Consider the following 22159-nt stretch of genomic DNA (forward strand, 5'->3'; position numbering starts at 1 on the left):
GAAAACTGGGTGACACCTCACTTACTGCTTGCATTTCATTGATCTCCTTCTGGTATTTTATCATAGTGCTGTTCAGCTTTTCCTTCTCCGACCTCAGCTCCAGCTGCAGCTTCCTGTTCTCCTTCTCCTTTCGCCGCATGTCTGTGTCATTACCACGGCGACTACCTCCACCACGAACTTCCTTCCGGTTCATGATCTCCGCCAGTTTATTGACGGCCTGCAGACAGACATGAATTCAAGTTGTCTCAGGATGAAAGGAACCTGTGAAGAACGGGATGTGACGAGAAAACAGACCAAGTTCTTTTTCAAACACCGACCTGAGTTTTCAGCGTCCTCTCAGACTGCAGCTGCTTCTCAAACGCCTGTTTCATCTGGCTGATCTGAAGCTCCCAATCTTTTGACTTCTCCGATTCTAGAAGAGAGAATGCAAACATTAACACATTTAATCCGGACAATGTTTTCTTTTTGATTAAAAGAAAAAATGTTTATACTTGAGAATGTTTATTACCTTCAAGTGCTTCCTTCAGTTTGTTGTTCAGCTCCTCCTTCTCATTGGCCAGGTTAGCAACATCACTGGTCAGGGTTCTGTTGGCCTCTTCCAGCTAGATAGAAAAAAAAAAGTGTCATATCCTTTCTGCTACCAGTCTCACCTCTGTTGACGTATATTGAACATAAAACGCGACAAGTAGACGAGCGGTTGTGAAACTCACTGAGCTGATGGTGATGTCCTTCTCTGCAAGCTCCTGACGGTGGCGAGCCATCATCTCCTTCAGTTCCAGCTCCTTCATTATCTTCTCCTTCTCCAGGTCCGAGTACTGCTCCTCTGCAATGGAGCGAGCCAGCTGCTCTGAGTCAGCCTTTGTCAAGGTGATCTCCAGCTGGGCTGCCAAGGAGTCCCTGAAAGAGACCAGAAAAACTACGTTAAAGACTAAACTAGCCACTAAACTAAACCGCTGAAATTTAAAGCCAACATTTCTGTTTTATTTTATTTCTTAAACAGCAAAGCACCTCTCCTCCTGCAGCTCCTGCAGAGACTGTTGCACCTCTTTGTAGAGTTTGTTCCTCTCCTCACACTCCTCCTTCAGTTCTCGAACCTGAGTCTTATAAAGAGTCTGGAGAACAAGTGGCAGGTCAATTGCACGCCATAAACATCTTGTTAGCTAAGCAGAAAAACACAATTTCCTGATATATAAATCTAATTAACAGGTACAGTTTTAACAGCTTATTCCTTCTGATTATATTGTAATGAAAGCATGGCTGCCCGACTAAAAGCGCTCAACTGTTCTCCACAAGCAACAAAATGCATTAGAAAATAAAAACGAGAACCAGTTCCAACCACACTCACAGAGAAATACTGCTCAGCCTCCAGCTGGTCCTGTAATTCTTTCATTTGTCCATCTGTGTCCTGTCTTTCTCTGCAAACAACAAAAACAAAATATTCAATAATCAGTTAACAGAAAAAAACTGAATAATGTAAAGTAGGTAAAGTAGACTGACTTGCGCAGTTCTTGGTTCTGCTTCTCCAGGCTGCGTTTAATGTCCAGCAGGTGATTGGTTTCCTGCTTCAGCTGTTTCTCAGAGGTTCTCAGGACGTTGACTTGCTGGTTCTGGGCCTTCAGATCGTTCAGGGTCAGGTTACGCTTCTGGGTCTCCTGCTCGATCTTCAATGTCAGGTTCTTCACCTGAGAGGATGGAGATAATACAGAGAAACAAGGACAGGACATTTTATTTACATCTCAGGGTTTCTTGCTGTATCTGTTCCTGTAAGTGACATTTAATATTGAAACACAAACTTAACCAGCATCCTGTGCAAAAAATAAACACTCACCTCCTCGGTGAGGTGGTCCTTGTGTCTGCGCAGCTCATCCAGCTTCTGTAAGGCCTGTTTGTAGTCGCAGTCCATCATGCTGCTGTGCTTCTCCTGCTCCAGAATTCTGTTCTCTAGTCGCAGTTTGGCTGCTCGCTCCTCTGCCAGTTTCTGCTCCATCTCTGCATTTGGATCAAGAAATGATAGATATATGAGCCACATGCTAATCTACAGTGTGTTTAAAGCTGCAAAGATGATTCCACACTCAGATGTGTCTATTGTAAGTTATTAAGCTCAACTCGTGAGGGGTAAGTCTTTACCCTTCATGGACTCTGACTTGGCCCCCTCAATGGTCACTTTGATTTTGCTTTTGTCTGCCAGCAGAGACCTGGTGGCCTTATGAGAGGCCTCCTCCTGCTCCAGCTCCTGCTGCAGAACCTTCATCTTGTAGGTCAAATTGATCTCCTTGTTGCTCATCTCCTGCGCAGACACAAAACACGGGCAGAGGTGTGAAATCAGTTTTGAGGAAAACAATTAATTAAAATTTGTAAGAACAAAAACACTGGACTCTTCTGTTCAAGTAAAGAAAATAACAGAAACTGGAGCAGAAATAAGTTTATGCAGTTACATAATCATTACTGAAAAGCTAAAAAAACAAGCCGATATGCACAGTTGTAATTTGTTCACTAGTCAAAAAGGTCTTAAAAAAGACAAACATCATTTACAGATGGAAAATGATTTGATTATAGAATGACGCATACATGCATTACTCTGCGTTGTTCATTTTCTAGCCTCAGAGGAGCAATAAGTTGCAAATAAATGTTGTAAAACCTCAAGAAAGAACTGGAAGTATACTATCTAACATTGTACTGCAAGGTTCAAATGGATGATATTGTGAGAAATACAGAGCTGTTTTTAGCAGAAATCGATGCACAATAAGATTTAATGAACATACCACAAATATATAAATTAGATAAATTGGATGCAGCATGTAAAGTCAGTCTCCATTTATAAAATACTTTAATATGAGGAAAGCCGTCTTCATCCTGACTAAACATCTGAGACTTCAACAAACACAGCCAGCATCACTAATCAGCTAAATGAAAATCACCAAATGTGTGGCAGCTTCTTATTTAATTAAAGAACCACAGGTTGCACCATTTGGGGCTGCATCAGAAGCTCCGGCACAAATCTAAATATGCAGGAGAGGATATGGCTGCACTCTGCATGCAATCAAAAGCCCAAATTAAAGCAAGATGAGTTTCCAAAACATGGGAATTATGGACTATTTATGCATTAAAGAGAAATTCAGACTGATCTGGCTGCTTGTATTTGTGTCATTATGCAATAATTTGAGGATGTCATCCATGTAAATGCACTCAGTGATTAACAGATGAACCATAATAACATGAAACTGTGATACATCTACAGTTACAAAAACAGTCATACAAATACAATTACTACAAATAAAGGTGCAGACAGGGCCAAGATAGCGTATTTAGCATGATGTCGACATTAAGATTCAACCTTAGCTTTTGTCAGACTCCCTGATTTACCTTCTCCAGATCAGTGAGTTTCTCCTGAAGATGCCTCTTCTCAGTCTCAGTTTTGGACAGCGTCTGTCTCTGCTGGCGAGCCTCCACCTCCAGTGCAGAAATACGTCCTACAAAACAAAGCCAGGATGAAACTTCAGCCTTTTAGGTCTATACACTGATCTGTGCACAGAATAAACGGGCAATACAGACCACTGACGGACAGTTTTTGGGTTTTTTTTTCTCAATAAATTCCAAATGACTTAGATAAGTGGTGTTTAGACAAATGAAACATTGTTCAAATAAATGCAATTTGTTGGTTTAATGTGGTTTTAATTACAGTGTGTCAATTTGTTTGATCTGTTAATCCATCTGCAGACCAACAAACTGCAGTTTAACAAGGCAGAAATCAATGTGGCCTCATGTCAATTACTACAAATCACATAATAGGTTTTACATCACAATGTACTTTCACCAGATTATGATTAAATAATCACCCTGGTTGTATACTAGTGCAGTTACTGACCAGTACTAATGCAGCTACTGGCTCAAACTAAATAAAAAGGAGCTTTAGCTTTCTGTCTGTAAAACATCAGGAGCATCTATTTTAGTAAAAAATCCAGACTTGTGGTTCTTGTGGCTCTTTTGACCACCTCCAGAGAAAATCTCCTTCAGTGAACCTTTTGACAAGTTAAAATGACTTTTCTGTGTTACACAAAGAGCGAATGTGCCATTTGATGGAGAGAGTTTCACTAAAATTATGCTCCAGTGCAAACTTCTTTCTAAAAGCCTCTTTGAACCCTCAGTATTTGGGTGGCGCATTGCTTTTATCCATTTGCTGCCATTACAAAAACCACCATGTAAGCTAGAAGGCAGGCAGAAAAAATGGTTTTAATAATTAAAAATGGACCAATCTGCTTTTTTGATTAGGGTAATTTTGCTGTTATTATATAAGGTTTCATTAGGCTGTAAATAAGTTCATATCACGTCTTAATAAGAGAACTGATAAACTAAATTAATCCAATTGAAATGTTTTCCAAAATAATTTGTAAGAAAACTTTTCTAGTAAATCAACGATTATGCCTTCATAAACTTAACTAAATATAGGTAGTTATAATTTACCAGTAACAAGTGCTTTTTAAACATTTAAGGTACAAGAGAATGTGTTGAAAAGGAAGCAGGATGTATGTGAGTAATCTGGGAACGCTAGATAGTCTGACAGCGTTGCAGACAGACTGTGGTCTGCAGGACCGGCTCAAAGGGCTCGTTTAAACTGAAGAAAACTTCTGATCATAGAAGCTGCGGTTCAGTCTGGCCGGAAAATCTTCATGTAGCCAATATTCAAGAACTTTTAGTTCAGTTTAGAGATGCAACAAACAAGACCGCGCTAGCTGCAGATGTTTAAAGCGCTCCTCAGTTTTACCTGCACTAGTTAAAGCACGGCTAACGCTGTGCTATGAAATAAACCGGTTATGATCAACAAGCTGCAGTGAATGAGCAAAACAACCAAAGCTGGAGATTTCCACATCTTCCTTCCCTTTCTTCATGGGAGTGGCATTGTCACACGTAATTACAGCATTTAAGCTATCAGACTTTTCCACAATTTTCCTTGACAGAAAGTGATTGACCAGAAGGATGAATTGGAGAAATTTTTCTGGAGATTAACCCCTTCAGCTTACATGTCTGCTGGAAGTTTACCGCTCTGCTGGAATGCTTCATTGTCTTCTGAACTAGTTTCTCTTCCCTTCTTAGATGAACAATTTACCCTGAAAACCTTGGCTGTACACACATTTCAAGTTGCTGTCTTGCCCTTTTCTGTTTCCATTGTAAAATACATCCATATTAGTGACGTGCCAAATTAGCAAAGCCGGCTCATTCCTCACCAGACTTGTAGGTGAAGGTGTACGGTAATGCTACATCTGAATTAGAAACCCTGAGTTAAAAAAAAGCAAATATATTTATAGGTTCTACTGGATACATTTCATCAACTTATTCTGCATCAACATATATATTTAGGCTTAAAACTTCATAATAATACTTATAATTTGTTAACACAGGCCCATGAAAGGTCTCTTTGTGGATCAGTGAGGTGGATCTGGGAATTCAGTTAGATATCCAATCCATGAATCAAGTTAATATCGGAGCCTGATACTGAATCGGACTGGTCCCAACTCTAGTTTTAAGTTCCAGAGATGCTGAACTTCAATTCAAAGTAAAAAAAAAAAAGTGTTTCCAGCTCATTTAAACAGGCGTAATAAAGCAGCTCCTTATGTAGAAAGCTTTTTGTGTGTCACCCACCCATCAGGTCGCTGATTGTTTCTGAGCCTTGGCTGTGCTCCCTCCTCTCCGTCTCAAGCGCAGCTTGCAGGGTCATGCACTCCTTCTCCAGACTCAGCTTGCTGCGCTCCAGCAGGCAGCACTTGTCCTGCAGCTCGCGCACGTTGGCCTCTAGTTGCTGCAGCTGCTTGCTGCCCTCCGTCTGGGCTTTACGAAGCCTCGTCGCTGCTTCAGACTCTGCCCTCAACAATGTGTTCGCCTCCTCCAGCTGAAAGAGCAACAGTCACCGTTTACAAATGTGTTTGCAGGCTCTGAACTTAACATGACTAGCTAACAGCCCTCATCCACTGTTACAGCTGATGATTAATATCCTCTCATCTTTTGTTTATCATAACATTGTACAATAATTATTTTTTACCCAAAAACTCTATTTATTTACTAGGGATGGGCATTTTAAAGATTTTTGGAGTAAACCAGTCAGTATTTGGACTACTTTTATCATTATGCAAAAAACCTGCAAACTATTTCCTCACACTATAGAAATGTCTGACTTAATCCCCCTTTTGTTGTCCTTTTTTTTTTTCTTCTCTTTTCTTTAACTGAAGTTCTAAGGAGAACAACGTTCATTTTCTCTGAACCCTTTAACCCTTTATTAAAAACTAATGACCACATTTGACTATGAGGATTTTTTGGTTTCAGGTTTGTGTGATATGATGTTACAGCTGTATTGTTTAGTGTATTGTAAGTTGTCAACATGTACAATAAAAACATTGTTTAAAAAGTAAAATCATCCCTGTCGTTGCTTTTAAAGCTTCCTTGTTTAATTTATTCATGTATTTAATGTACCTAATGTACACTTCAAGATAGTATACATCATACACACTTTTATTACTGCTGGTATTTAAGAGACGTTTAACGCAAAATTCTGTTGCTTCTTTTTAGGTTTTCCCTCCTTCACATGTACAACCTGCTTAAAAATCTTTAGATTTAGAACAAAATAAAAACCAAATCTCCACCAGTTTATCCTCACAAATTTCTTTAGCTGCACTAATGATCCAGCTATGATCCTTATTTCTGGCATACAGACAAAGAAAAGAAGGAAAGCTTCTATAATTTCTGCTACCGGCTACTTGGAAAAGTTTGCAGAGGGAGAGAAAACAGAACCAATGTTTAACACAAATTTCTTGTTTTTGATTTGATAATTTTATTAGTTGTTTCTTAAAAATTTCAGCTTTTCAATTTATTTTTGTCCTATGTCCCTCTGATTTTGGGTTTTTCTTTTATCTGATAAAGTGCAGCCGGCTTTCCTTGAAAACAAGATTCCCAATAACTTCTGCAGAAGAGAGTAAATCTGTGTTACCGTAAGGAACTAGTGTTCATTCATTCAACCAATGAACAGACCTGTTTCTGCAGGTGAATGTTCTTCTCATTGGAAATGTGAGAATTCTGGTTTCTTCTCTTCATATCATCCAGCTGGTCTCGAAGGCTGTTGACTGCACAACACAGAAGAACACAGATGAACAGATGAACGGAAGTACGCCAACTCTACAACCGAAACATGACACTGGAAGCCCTAACTCTCCATCAGGTTTCATTAAAGGAAGAATATGAGTTTAAATATGAGATCAGTTTCATTCATTTCATGTTATGTTGGACAGATGTTGGTACAGATTCTCATTCATCCAGGTCTTCATAATCAAAAATGGATGAACTGAATTTCTTTTCTCTGTTTCTGAGGATGTTTCACCTCTTATCCGATGATTTTTTTCGGCTCTTACTGATAAAAGTTAATCTCTAAACAACCTTCTGATGCATTTCAAACGCATCAACAATTTCAGAAGAAAACTGGTTAATCTAAACGATAAAAGTCCAAACACCTGCAGCCCAAGACAGATTTTTAAGTTAAATTTATGGTGAGGCGACTTCCTCTCAGATAGACCTGCAGTGACATAAATGTGAATAAATATTTCTTGTATGACAGTTACAGCTAACAAGACTGTTTAACACGCATGTCTTGACAGTTTACAAACATAAACACTGCAGCATTGATGAGCAGCTACGTAGTCTCTTCCTGTTTCTAAAAGCTGTTAGTAGCTACAGGTCCCAACACACACTTTGGGATTTTCACACACAACCATCTCTAGAGTTTCCAGAGATGGTCTGAAGAAGAGAAAATATCCAGTGAGCAGCAGTTGTCTGGACCAAAATGTCTTGTTGATGTCAGAGGAGAGTGGGCAGACTGGTTGGAGATGATAGAAAGGCAACAGCAAGTCCAATAAGCACTGGTTCCAACCAAGGTCTGCAGAATATCATCTCTGAACACACAACACGTCCAACCTTGAAGCAGATGGGCTACAGCAGCAGAAGACACACCGGGTGCCTCCTGTCAGCTAAGAGCAGGAAACTGAGGCTACAATTCACACACACTCACCAACACTGGTCAACAACATTGCTGGTCTGATGAGTCTGGCTGCTGTAGCTCAGTATACCAAACGGAAATTCGGTGGATCGATTCCAGGCCTCCCCTGACTACATGCCGAAGTGTCCTTGGGCAGGACATAGGACCCCACGTTGCCTCTCAATGTATCTATCAAGGTATTAATGTGTGCGATAGGTGAAAAGCACTTAGTACAATAACAGTAGAAGTGCTATATGTATTTATGTGTGTGTGTTTGTGTGTGTGTGACATGTCGTGTAAAAGTGCTTTGAGTAATCAACATATGACTAGAAAAAGTACTATATAAGTACAGTCCATTTACCACGAGTCTCTATTTCAGCTCCTACTGAGATGGTAGGGCCAGAATTTGTTGGAATCAACATGAAGGTGCGAGTCCATCCTGCCTTGCATCAACAGTTCAGGCTACTGGTGGTGTCATGGTGTGGGGATATTTTCTTGGCCCATTTTGGGCCATTGTGGCCTGGTTTAACCACCACAGCCTACCTGAGTATTGTTGCTGACCATGTCCATCCTTTATGACCACAACGTAGCATTTTCTGATACTACTTCCAGCAGAATAATGAACCATGTCACAAAGCTCAGATCATCTCCACCTGCTTTCTAGAACATGACAATGAGTTCACTGGACTCCAACGGCCTCCACAGTCACCACATCTCAATCCAGTTGAGCAGCTTTGGGATGTGGTGGAATGAGAGATTCTCATCATAGATGCAGCCGACAATCTGCAGCAACTGTGTGATGCTGTCATGTTGATATAGAGCAACATCTCGGAGGAATGTTTCCAACAATTTGTTCAATCTATCGCACCAAGAATTAAGACAGTTCTGAAGGTAAAAGGGGATAATAGATAAACAGATAATAAAAAAGTTATCTGCATATTATCTATAATATGCAGATAACTCTTTAAAATCACTCAGATTTATTGGCTTACCAATCAATTGGCCAACCTCTACCAATAAACCACAACCGCTGTGTAAAAAGGGCGTAACACTTAAAAAGCAGCCTTGACTCTACTCCCCAGGCTGTTTCACATCCAGTCACACTTTAAATCATGTGACAAAAACGTCTCTACAGTGACCCAGGAGGTAAACAAGTCGCAGGTGAATAACACATGACCAAATTTAATAGCATGAATCTCTGAACCAGTGAGTTAAAACCTTTTAGATCGGAGGTGAAGTTTTACAGTACTACCAGATGAGGGCAGCCTTATCCAAATAATTTCAGTCAGAGAAGTCCCATCTTAATCTAAACACCAAATATAAACAAAACCAAGTAAATGGTACATTTAGAAATCTGTTTATCAAACATCCCATTTCTCCAAATAAATAATCTATTGTAAAACAGGATAATTATTTAACAACATTAACTCCTCATTGTGGTCATTATTCAGATGTAATAAGAGGCAAATTAAGGACTCTTATCAGGAAGTGACAACCTATAAAACAAGTAAACACTACTCTGATAATGCCTCCAGAGTCTACAGGGTGTGTTTGGTACCTTCATTCTCCAGGCAGCGCTTCCTGTCGGCCTCGCTCTCTGCCTTACGGTGACTTTCCAGGCTCTTGTGCTGCAGCAGGGCCTTTTCTCTCTCCAGCTGCCTCAGATTGGACTCCAGGTTCTTCCTGCTGTTCACCTGAAATCAACCACAAAAGGCTTTTTCAGCTTCTCCAACAGTGATGCGATTCCACGACTCACATTACAAGAAATGACTTCTAAGAATCCTTCTGGGGGTTAACATTTATCCAATCTCTGCAGCTACTCTAATTGATACGACACTTCACCTAAAATACACAAAATTGTGAATGCTAAGAATAATTCTCAGTTTCTTGGAAAGAAGTGAGGAAGCTTTTCAAATCCCAGCAGAAAAAGTGGGTCATTACACCAGCAATTATTACAAGTGGGACAAGAGCGATAAGTATTTAAGAAATCTGAGATAGCAACGAGTGATTAACCTACCTCCTCCTCAAGTTCCTTCGACATTTTTTCTAGACGGCTGGTGGCAGTTCTGTAGAAAGAAAGAAGCACACAGCGATAAAAATTTTAAATTTACAGCCATTGTGCACAGCAACAAAGGAACATTATTATCTTTATCTTGCACCTGTATTTGTGCTCAAGATCGTCTTTGACCTGCTTGTCATTATTCATCTGCACCTCCAGATTGCGGAGTTTCTTCTGAAGAGCTGCTGACTGAAAAGAAGAAACATCAGCTAATCATACATGGCCTGCAAAGAATTAATTAAAGGCAGACTCAAGTCAAGGGCAGAGAAATGAAGATAATCTATGCATCCTTTATTACGGACAAATGTCTGCCTGAAGGTGTTAGCAGAGCGGTGGCTTTAAAGTCTGTACAGATGAAGTTATGCCTAAGATTGTACAGCTCCTTCTCTGAGCATATCAGATATATATATCATTTCTCCATAACTAAACATATGATTATTTATAGTCAAGTGCACAAGTCTTGAGCCATCTATAATTTCTTTATGAATTGCCAGGAAAATGATAAATGGACAGGAATTTACCGAAGCTTGGAAGCATAAATAGAAATGTGGAATATTCCAGCTTGAAACTCAATATTTGGTAGAAGCTTTTATTCTCCAGTGCCAACCTCCTCCTCTAATTTCTTCAAGCAGTCTTCAGGAATACTTCTCCAGGCTTCTTGGAGGACTTTCCAGAGCTCTTCTTTGGCTGCCTTTTGCTCTGCTCTGTCACGATGATCCCACACTCCTTTAATAATGTTGACGTCCGGGGCTCTGAGGAGGATGTTGCCACTGATTTTCAGTCCATGTCTTGCGCCATCTGACATACCTCAACCTTTTCTCCCCATTTCCCTTCCTTAAGAATGGCTTCTTGACAGCCACCCTACCATGGAAATCATTTCTAATGAGGCTTCAGCCAACAGTAGATGGATCAGCTGAAGGTCCAGGTGCATCTTTCAAATCCTGTGTCAGGTCTTTGTTGGATTTGTTCCTACTTCTTAAGGACTTCACTCTTAGATCCTGTGGAAGGTGATTCTTTTTACTCCTGGCACTGCTTCTTTTGTCCTCTTCTTGTCCGGTTTTCACTGCACTCAATGCCGATATGCTGAGTTTTCAGCTAAAAGCTCTTTGAGAATCAAGTTTAGCAGAAATGCTTTTTTACTTAATTGTTTTAAATTGACACAACTAAAGAAATGTCAACCATTTTTTGACAGGCTGCGTAAAGAGACCATTTTACATTGGTAAAATTTTTACAACTAAAACATGTTGGGTAAGGTCAAACTTCTGTTGTCTTTCTCCACACCGTTTCCTGATCAAGATTTTCAGGACCGAGTCAATAAGAGACTCTAGATTATAGATCAGCTCACATTAAAAGCAGCTTATGCATTTCTGTGCAGCCAAGAACACTGAAATTCTAACAAAGCATGAATAAATCCCCGGATTGGGAAAAGAAATCCCCTTCCGAGTCACTTTCATTATAATCCACTGCTGACATTGTTAAGAGCCCTGTTCTGTGTGGCGATGTAAACAAACACCAGGCAGTTATTATGCGTGAAAGTATTTACCTCTCCTTTTGAATTCTCATTAATCACTGAGGAATTGTTGGCCAAATTAAGCAACCTAAAGAAAGAAAAGATTAAAATCAACATAAAGTGAAAAATAATTCCACACAGGCTACTAAAATGATCGAAACTTAAGAAGAAATTGAGGATTTACTGGTTTTCTTTGAAGTAGGTGAAGCCAACAAATGGTAACTGATTTCCAACAAAAGCCTTAGGTGTGGGGAAGGTTTCCACGTCGCCTTTGTCATCTTCTATCTCGTCAAAGTTGCTGGTGTCTATGTCGCTGCTCAGCTCTGGGACCACCGGGGCTACCGCTGATGAGATCAAGAACAAGAGGCAAGTGTGAACTGCTGGAAAATGGAAGAACTGTATAAACACAATTTCAGCCTAATGAAGAATTTCAACCTATTTGATAAAGCTGCTGCACTGAGGAAATTCCTGTAGACATTAATCAAACGTGTTAATTTTTATACACCTCCTCTGCCCCCCCTATAAGCTCTACAGTTTATTCTATGGCTAAAATTATACTGAAGGGTGGAGGTAACCAAGTATGTCAGAACCAAGCTCGTGATACTAACTGTCTCTGATGGTGTCAAAGGTCCACTGGTCGTTCTTGAAGAAAGGGTGTCGTTTAATTTCCTCCACGCCGTTCCTGCCCAATCGCACCTCCCTCAAAACAAAGAGACCATCATGATGAAAAAAACTACCAGGCGCAGGATTAAACACGTGAAAATGAACAAGTTCTCCTGGGTTGTATATTCATGTGACAAATAAGTGCATCTACTTACAACTGAATCAGGATAACAGTTAAAATAAATAAAAGAAATGGCCATTTGATCTTCACCAGGCCTTAAAATGAGGTAAATACTAATTTTGATGACCATAAAACATGGGGCTTAATCCACTTCAAAACTGAGCAAAACCCAAATTAAGTGATCTTGTGATTTAATAGCTTGTTGAACCACATTTAGTACAATAATTTGAAGTAATCGTTTTCTGTGTGACGTTATCAGATTCTCACATGGTTGTGGAGAAATTTTCGTCCATGCGTCTTTAAAATTTTGCTCCAACTGATTGAGGTTTGCAGTATTTGTTAATGCAAAACCTCAAAATTTTGTTGTGCTTGCATAGCAACAATAATGATCTTTATTCTTGAAAACTCTCTTAAGGTCCCACCACAAAATTTGCAAGCATTTCAGTTGAGCTTTAGCCGGTGGCATCACAGTTAACTCTAGTATATGTTTACAGAGGCACACATGGTTAACTCAGTGGCTGCAAGGCGTCCAGGTCATGTGGCTGAAAAACAAGCCCAAACCACCGTGGAAGATTGGCAGCTTTCTTGAATGTTTTCCACTTGTGAATAATCTTCATCACTGTGGAACGATGGACTCCAAACACTTATAGTGTAAACGGCGTAATAACTGTTCCCAGAATGATTGACATCAACAACCACTTTACTAAAATTATGCAGTATGAACCAAATTTTAAAGACATGGGAATATTTAGGCAACTTTATGATATATAAAGCTTTTGAGTTGTCCTTTTTAGATGGCAATATAATAAAGTCACTACTGAAAGAAGGATAAAGGCATAGCAGCATGCAGGGAAGTGGTGTAACTCTGACAAACTATCCCCTTCAGCTCTTTCATGTTTCTCTTTCGTCCTACCTGTCAGTCAGGAAGGCACAGATGATACTTTTGGCATTTTCTGATATCTCCACATCATCAGGGAAATTAAGTGAGTTCTTGTGGTCCATGATCTTACTGTAGGTTCCCACCAGAGAGTCGGCGTAAAACGGAGTGTCACCTAACAGTCGATTATGAAAGAAACTGTTGGTTCTCAAACATTTAAAAACAGAAATCTATTAGGTTTTTTTTTTTTTTTTGTAAATTCACCATGATTTCATAAAACATTCACTGACCCACGAGCATCTCAAAAATAAAGACGCCCACGGACCACCAGTCACATTCCCTCCCGTAATAACCATCGCCTCCCTGAGACTTCAGAACCTCAGGGGAGATGTAGTCTGGAGTCCCGACCGCTGTATCACAGTGCACCATGCCAGTCTGCAACACAAACACAAGAATCATCTCCATTAGTGAACTTTATGTTAAAAACTACCCAATTGCCAAAGGGCATCAAATTTAAGATGACATTTCTTTCATATTTTAAAGACTCAGGTTGAATTACCATATTTTACAGTTACAAAATAAAGAGGAAAGTAATCTAAGCCACAGTAAAACATCACAAGTTATTTTCATTCTGGGACCAAACTGCAGAAAAACTGGGTTTGCCTTCTTTAACAATTTTATAAGCAGCCCTCTGGGAAAGGTTTTTGATGTTTCTTACCCCATTATATACCCCATGACATTATGTAACACAGAAAACACTACATTATGCTACCTGAAAACACCATGTTCTCACAACTCCTTTCTGCATCTTGGGTATCAGTTATTCCAGTGACTGCTACACAGCTGCCTCTGTTTGCCATAGATGTTAATTAATGGGACAAAGTGTGATGAGTCCAAATATTTGCTAAAGCTTTGTCATTTCCATTATCTAGCCCCCTGTATCTGTAATTTTGCATCATTTCTCAATTTCCTCTCCTTGTTTACATCTATATGAGTGCTTCTTTTTAATAATTTAGTAAGTTTAGAAAAAAATAAGCCAAGCTGCGTATGTTTGACCATGTGCCATTTGGAGATCATATCAGTCCGCTTTGCTTTTACTTTCATTTGTTTCATAAAATAAAAGAGGTGGCAGTTTAGTCCACCATCCTGCTGCTGTGAGAGCTCTGCTAGCATGATGTTACTCACAGAGTCCATCTTCATGCATGTGCCGAAGTCGGCCAGCTTCAGGTGTCCGAGTCTGTCCAGCAGCATGTTGTCCGGCTTGACGTCGCGGTGGATGAACCCCATCGAGTGAATGGCATCCAGAGCCATCACCACTTCTGCTGTGTAGAACTTAGCCCATTTTTCTGGCACGTCATAGGTGCTGGTGAGGTTGACCAGATCACCTCCCGGCATATACTCCATTACCATGTAGAGGTAGTGCTCATCTTGGAAGGCACAACACAACTAAACACAGGAACAAACACAATTTTACTCCAAGTTGATGGCGATTTCTATTAATGACCAACCAATCGATTTATATGCAGATGATTTGTTTGAGGAGAATTTTTTTTTCTCTCTCTCTCTGTTCAATCAACAAAATAAACTTAATGAACACAAGGCTTAAAAAAACTCTTTTCTCCATCACTTTAACCAGAAATCCATATATATATATATATATATATATATATATATATATATATATATATAATAAATTATCAAAATGTTGTACCTGGACAACCCAGGGACTGTTGGCAAACGCCATGATGTCTCTTTCTTCCCAGAAGAATGCAGAGTCCGAGCGCTTGATCATCTCAAACTTACTCAGCAGCTTCAAGGCGTAGACTTTCTGAGAGACTTTATGTCTGACCTGATGATGATGGTGAACACAGGAGCAACAGTGGCATGTTGATGAGTCAAGCATAACTTTGTCAAGTAGAAACTGTAGAACATATCCCACAGCCATCAGGGCATTAAATGCCACCTTGACTGTCTCATAATAATGTCTTTCATGTACAATAGTGCGCTGTGCTGAATGACTTATTTCATTTCTCATTTTATCCATCCTTTGCTTTTTAACACCACGAGGAAGGCATTATTTCAGCTACATGTACAAATATTTTGTCTATCTGATTTATTAAAGTGATAAAGCTGGATAAAGGGATCTGATCATTTGTATGTTTACATGATGGAAAGATTTAATACGATCTTCATGCTTTTGATATGTGCAATTTGTAGTAATTTAGAAGAAGACTAAGACAAAGATCCTCAATAATCCTGAACCTTTTCAGAGTTTCCAGCAACAACACAACGCAACAGATAGCCAGGGTGGAAATGTAGAGCAGAAGAGAGGTTATTCCCTCCAAAAATAACAATAACTCTTTGCCGCTGCAGGTCAGACAGGCTTCATCACTGTCCAGTTTTAAATCTCTTCTCATGACCCACCTCTTTTCATTAGCGTTTCACCCGGCATGAGTTTGCTTTTATTGCTTGTATTGTTTTTATTTGTATTGGATGCTATTTTATGCTTTTTTTATGTTTTAGTTATTTTATGTTCACCACTTTGTTATGTTTATATTCAGCACTTTGTTCAGCGGTTTCTGTTGTAAATTGCTTTTATAAATAAAGTTGGCTTGGCAAAAAAGCAAATTAAGTCATCTTTGTTGGATTTCTTTGGTTATAGAAAAAATGATCGACATGTCATTTTGAAGGATGAATGAAGCTGCAGTGAAATTCAGTGGGTTTCACAACCAGCAGGATAAACACAGGGCTTAGTACATGCACAGTAACCAGGTTTCCTGTTTACCTAACGCAACGCTGAAATGAAGTAACATCATGTATTAGCTTGTTTTTTGTTTTGTTGATTGGGCTTACAGTGCAACATTATACAGTTCACATTTATTTTGGACATTTATAGCCCTGTATTTATGTTTCAAATGTAAACTATTCTGCTAAAAGGCAGATTTTGTCCTTGTGTTTCTAAATACTCCACTCATGTTAAAAACAAATGTTCAAAACCATTTTATAATGTAGTTTACAGAAAGAAGCCTCTCAAGTCCAGGTAGAGGTCCTGTGGCCTTTTCCATCTGTTTTCCTTTAGAGAAATCCAGAGTTAATATGTATTATTAAATCTGTACTATAATAATAACAATAATGATAAAATAAATTTTAAATAATAATTATTATTATTTTATTTTTATTCTTTTTTACTTTAATAATACCAACTGTGAAACTAGGCCCTGCATATTCCTCATTTCTAGATTTACTAGAGCGCTGTGGGCTGCCTCTATTACAGCTGGGGGTTAGGGGCCTTTCTCAGGAGCCCACAGGGCTACCACCCCCCCAACAATTTATTTCTGTTTACAGAACAGCGGGGATTTTTAATGGGACATTTTCTTTACTTTGATATATTATTTTGTTATGTTGTTATCAAAAAGTAGAAAGAAATAAAACTTAAAGACTTATAAGGATTGTTCATGTAATTTTACTCATTTCTAGTGTGAAATTAATTAATATATGAGAACGGTGATAATCGGAATATCATTATTTCTCTGACAATAATTGTACCAAGAAAACCTGTAATTATGATATCTCTGGTCTTTGATTGCTCAAATTTATACAGACATTGCGAGAATTGTGATATTTGACTTGTGATTTTATGATTTATTGGTGCATTCCTGTTTTACTTGTGCATAAATTGGCCTTGTGTCTGTGTGTGTAGTTGTTTTGTAACTTCTGCTGCACGGTCAACTTGCACAAGAATTTATTGCAATGACATATTTCACTGGTTAAATAAAAGTTATAAAAGTAAAAACCTGCAATTTGTGCATCAGGCTTGGTGTTTCGTGACTCTTTAAGTACTCAGGGGTTTGCCTCCAATCACTTACTGTTCAGAGTTTTGAGGAACATTAAAAGTCACCAATGTTTGAATTCTTTCTCTTATCATTCTGTTAGTTCTGCAAATCATTTGTCTTAAAATGGCTTTAGAAATTAAACCCACATTAATCATCAATACTCACCAGTTGGACTTCACCAAATGCCCCTCGACCGATTATTTTAACCTTGTCGAAGTCCTCAGACTTCATCTGGAGGTCTCGAAGCTCCCCAATAACTTTCTCATCTAAAGCAAAGAACATGAAAAAATGTCGTAGTTCTGCTCTAAGTTTTTGTTACTTGCACACAAATTGTACTTACATCTATTTAAAAAAGTTTCGATGTTTTTGTTCTTGCGGAGTGCCGGGTAGTCCAAGTCCAAGGCCAACGCATTTATGGAGTCCTACAAACAAGGAACAATCCAAGAAAAAAGTAAACATGTAAGAGAGAAAAAGCAACTACAGGAACTCTTAAATATCAACAGAAATCTGTTATATTTTATGACACAATAGGAATATGTGAACATCAACAACTAAATCATGTGTTGTTAAACAGTTAATGTGGTTCATCTCTGTATCAGGAGGACAATCAGAGTCAGGATGTTCTCTCTCCATCTTCCTCCTATGAGTATTTTTATTGCCCGTTGACTCCTCAGTTTCTACAGAAGCATCAGTAACAGAGTTGTTACATAACAGACTGAGTTAAAACACGATCTACAGAGAAGAGCATGTTAATCATCAGGTATCTGCCAGCTTACAACAATTATTCATGACTAAAAACTCCCAACTGGAAGGATGAGGGTTAAAACTTGTGGCATATTTCATCATTTAAATTTCATAACACAGTTTTTGACATAGTATATTACATTAATGAGAGTTGAGTGAGCTTTATGCTGGAAATGATGCATGTATGTCTCAGCATTCGCTCTAACTGAGCAGCAGAAAGCTGCTGGCTTCACATTCAGACTTAACATTACTGACCAATGACTGCATTTCTAAAGAGAGTTTATTTTCTATTTTCTCACCACTGAACAGAACAAAAACAGTTCCACATCAATGCAAGCCAGCAAGTCTGAATGAAAACTACCAGCTTTGCCTTAAGCATCCGATTCAACAGCGATCAACTTGACTGACCGCATAGACAAACAGAAACTACATGCAGAGAAAACACTTCAGTGAAGGCAGCGAGGGGCACAATGACTCATTTTTCCTTCTGCCATTTTCACTCTATGATATTCATCAGCTAACAAATGATGAACATGCCGTCTCCTCTTTAAAACAGTGGAATTTTTAGTGAGATGAGTCACCTCTAGAGTACTGCTGATGCAATACCACCTATTTTCTGTTTCTGATGAGCTAACATTTGAGATACACAGCTTTAAATGCATTAAAAATGTTTAATTCTATTATTTAACTACTTGGAGTGAGATCTCGAGTATCATATTTGGGCTTTTAACAACATGCAGTTAAAATCAAAACATCAAAATACACACAATATGGATATATAGGCTAAAACTTCCTGTTCAAAGCACAAGTCAATGTTTAAACAGACTAAACTGAAGTTAAAGAAAAGGTTTTAAAAAGTAGCTGGTTTCTAATCCAGCTGTTTAAGGCTGTATCGTGTCAATGAGTTTTTTTGTTTGTTTGTCTGCGTAACATATGATCAGTACTAATCACACAACAGAAAGCAAAACTTCAAGTGCAAAAATCCTGTCGCTTGCATTCAAAGATATCTGTTTATAGGGACCGATGTAGTTATGGTGCACCATGCATGATTATGCTGTGCAATACAAATAATTACAACTATGAGCCCCACATAAAGTAGTTTTATACCAATAGATATGCATCTATTGGTCAGTTTGTGACCAGAATTTGCAGTTTTATGTAAAAAAAAATACGGAGTTAGTCAATTCTGGAAGATGTTTGCTCAAATTTTATTATTGGTCACAAAAAGTTCTGAGTCAGTTGGCACTATTTGTTCAATAATTCACAGAAACATGACAGTGGGTATAAAAACTAGAAAGACAAGCAGATGATGTCAACATAAACATGAGTAAGGCTGATCACAGACTGAGAACTCATCTTCACAGATGGGTAAACAATCTTGCATCACCTTCACACTGTGCACGTCTGTGAAGGCTGAGAATAATACTAGCTCTGTTTCTGCACAACAGGTAAACTAGTAGACAAAGTAGAAAATATTTACATGTTAGTAACAAACTGGGCAGTTTAATCTGTAAAGACCGACAATAATAAATAAAGCTAAATGAAAAAAATATCATTTTTATTGCTATAATCTAATTAATAGTTGAACTGTGTCCCTTCAGCTTTTATTCTAAATCATACTTCACACCACTAAAAAACATAATTTATTAAGCTGTAAGTTGTTGCCAGTATTAGATAGGATCGTTGAATTGCTAAATATAACTGAATGATAAATAAAAAGATTTCAAGATCTGTGATCGACCCAAAATCACAGTGAGTGGCCATTCTCGCCGCAGCAGCATGCCTACAGCACCTGCTTCAGGTTTTACTGGTGTCAAAAATCACAGGTTACAAAGTTCAGAACCAAGACAACCAGCTAGAATTCATTTTTATTCGGACTTTATTTGTACACGAGATGGTTTTGCAACCATGATACTGTTATTTAGAAAGATACTTCATTTTCAGTGTTTTATCATGAACATGCAGTCAGCTTTTCTAAAGTTAAATAAAGGGTTTGTGGATACTGTAACTTTGCAGTAGTTTGACCCAGAGCGATGTGGGGAAGTCATTAAACAAACAGAAGACGGACTGGTGCTAACCTCTACTCATTACAGTGCAACTAGAAGGAAGTTGTATATCAACTTCTGTCAGCTGTGCATGCCTGAGTGGTCAATGAGGAGCCGTTAGAAGCTCTGGACCGAGCCGAACTGTAGAGAACGCAGGAACAAAAATCTGAACCTGGGCTATAAGCGGTGCGGTATAATCTGTTTCAAGTCTCCCTCACTTCCTTTGTACTCTTTTCTTCGCTCTCCGTCTTATCAGCTGGTCTTCCTGCTCTCCGCTCGGCTGAAGTCGTTCTGCAGAGAGCTGCGCACTTCATTTCATCATCTCAGCTTCACTTCCCCATTAAAGGACTGACCTCACACAAAACTACTATTTAAGGAAAAAAATACACACGGCAGGGGGGCGGAGAAGGATTGCCTGGTGTCTGAGCATACACGCCTATGTGCACGAGGATCTCCACACGAGCACGGCAATACAGGAAATGATCCACCCTACCCCGGGGCTAGCAGATAATTTCAGTGTGTCATGAAGCCAATCTCTGTGTGCAAGTCATTTCCTCTTAAGCTGCTTTTTTCTGCAGCCACTGTGCTCAACATTTAACTGGGACTAAGAAAATAAAATAATAAAAACACAGATGGATGTGCATGTTAAGGTGCATTTGCTTACAAACCATCTACAAGAGCGTCATAAGGACTGAGTTTCCGACTCATGCACATGTGCACTGTAGTTCCAGGAGCTCACGTTTTACAGGAGGTTATTGATTAAAAATGCAAAACTACAACAGAAACAACTGTACAAGCATCATGTCCTTTCCATTTTTATATTTTTCTTTAAATAATTAAGGATATAATTTTCCAATTTCAGACAAATATTCTTTTATCTGCAGCACATTTTAGTGTTCTTGCTTCTTTTGATAAGTTTTAGTAGAGCTATTCACTGCATGCATTACCAGCACAGCATACAGTTTAAAGTCTGGAGTATAGCCGGTAAATGTCACCACTTCTATGCTGTACAGGACTGTAAACAAGTCATCTCCGTGTAGCTTTTTGCTCATGAGAAGGGACTGATTTATCGACACATCCTTACCAAAACAAACATTGTCATAGCAACAAACAAACTAAACCTCAGCAGCCTTTGAATGCAAGCAGAAACCTCATGTCAGAAAATCATGTGCTCAGCTTGAAGATAACCAAACCACATCTTCTTGAAGTGAACGGACAGGGACGGAAGTCTTTTAGTCATTTAATCACACCTCTTTCTGTCCGCGAGTTCATCAAAACCAACAGCTACTTATCAATCACACCTTGTCAAAATAAAAGCCTGGAGGTATCGATGGCGACAACACAGAATTAGATGAAGGAGGGATTAAAGTTCACATATATACAACTTTTGGCTTAAAGACAGGTGAGAGAAGCAGTTTACTGAAGAAAAGGCAACATAAACACTGTTGTCCAGGAAATAAACATTCCTCAACTACAAACTGATGTCTTATTAATACTTTAGCATTCCTACATCGCTCCTTCAAGCAAGATGAATCAAGTGCGGGGGAAGGATGAATTCATAAATACATGCTGCCCTGGTGATAGCAACATCTTTGAGTGAAGAAGAGACATTACATTGGAGAGACAGTTGCTCTTCTTTGCTTCCATATTACACTGCTCTTCCAAGTGTTGTGTACATTAAAAAGGCATCTGGTGGGGGCTGGATGTCAAAAACCTTTAGCTTGAGAAGACAAGAATTGCCAGACAGTAGTTTGGGTGTTGAAAACAGGAGACAGTACTGAAAATGATTCACCTAATCACATTTGCAGGCATTTTAAGACATCAGGATTTACAGAGATGCTAATCTAAGTATAAAAAGCTGCTGAGTGCATTGTGGTTGCAGAAGAAAACAAGGCAACACACAGCAACTAATTAACAGGCTCTAGGGAACATTTCTCAGCTACTTAGTTAAAGTGACTGCTTATAAATATTAAATAACTGAAGAGTGTCTGGGGAAGAATAGCTGGACTTGGACTTGTTCCAGTTATCCTTTATTTTACCCTCCTGAACGACAATGATTGGTTCAACTTACATTAGGCAAGGTTTGATTTGTAACCAGGGTTCAAAACTGAGGCTCGTCAAAGGAAAAGAGGGTTATTTGTCAGGAAGGTGAAGGTGTATTTACTTTTTAAGGCAATTTACTTGAATGAATGAATGTAACTTGGAGTTAGTATTGTCTAAACACAAACTGCTTACAGCTCCAACCTATAACCTCAGAGGAATGACTTTACTTAGGGCTAAACAAGTGTCATGA

General features: G+C 38.8%; 1 protein-coding gene across 3 annotated transcripts in view; it reads right to left on the reverse strand.

The window, feature by feature from the left end:
• Positions 1 to 22159, reverse strand: part of rock2a (rho-associated, coiled-coil containing protein kinase 2a) — a 39744-nt gene that overhangs the window by 6158 nt on the left and 11427 nt on the right. For all 3 annotated transcript variants that reach the window (XR_006008594.1, XM_041971297.1, XM_041971298.1), the window contains exons 2-25: positions 17418 to 17499; positions 17243 to 17343; positions 14956 to 15093; positions 14430 to 14690; positions 13535 to 13679; positions 13281 to 13419; positions 12192 to 12283; positions 11768 to 11927; positions 11617 to 11671; positions 10174 to 10262; positions 10032 to 10080; positions 9573 to 9708; positions 7018 to 7109; positions 5638 to 5884; positions 3364 to 3470; positions 2128 to 2287; positions 1829 to 1989; positions 1498 to 1682; positions 1346 to 1415; positions 1009 to 1112; positions 711 to 897; positions 509 to 602; positions 318 to 412; positions 26 to 217 (exon numbers count right to left, since the gene is read on the reverse strand). Coding sequence is in view for 2 of the 3 variants with exons in the window: in XM_041971297.1 (XP_041827231.1) it covers positions 26 to 217; positions 318 to 412; positions 509 to 602; positions 711 to 897; positions 1009 to 1112; positions 1346 to 1415; positions 1498 to 1682; positions 1829 to 1989; positions 2128 to 2287; positions 3364 to 3470; positions 5638 to 5884; positions 7018 to 7109; positions 9573 to 9708; positions 10032 to 10080; positions 10174 to 10262; positions 11617 to 11671; positions 11768 to 11927; positions 12192 to 12283; positions 13281 to 13419; positions 13535 to 13679; positions 14430 to 14690; positions 14956 to 15093; positions 17243 to 17343; positions 17418 to 17499 (3141 nt within the window). In the remaining variant the exon portion in view is untranslated. The remainder of the gene's footprint in view (positions 1 to 25; positions 218 to 317; positions 413 to 508; positions 603 to 710; positions 898 to 1008; positions 1113 to 1345; positions 1416 to 1497; positions 1683 to 1828; positions 1990 to 2127; positions 2288 to 3363; positions 3471 to 5637; positions 5885 to 7017; positions 7110 to 9572; positions 9709 to 10031; positions 10081 to 10173; positions 10263 to 11616; positions 11672 to 11767; positions 11928 to 12191; positions 12284 to 13280; positions 13420 to 13534; positions 13680 to 14429; positions 14691 to 14955; positions 15094 to 17242; positions 17344 to 17417; positions 17500 to 22159) is intronic.

The sequence above is a fragment of the Melanotaenia boesemani genome, chromosome 20, assembly GCF_017639745.1.
Source record: "Melanotaenia boesemani isolate fMelBoe1 chromosome 20, fMelBoe1.pri, whole genome shotgun sequence".
Classification (NCBI taxonomy): domain Eukaryota; kingdom Metazoa; phylum Chordata; class Actinopteri; order Atheriniformes; family Melanotaeniidae; genus Melanotaenia; species Melanotaenia boesemani.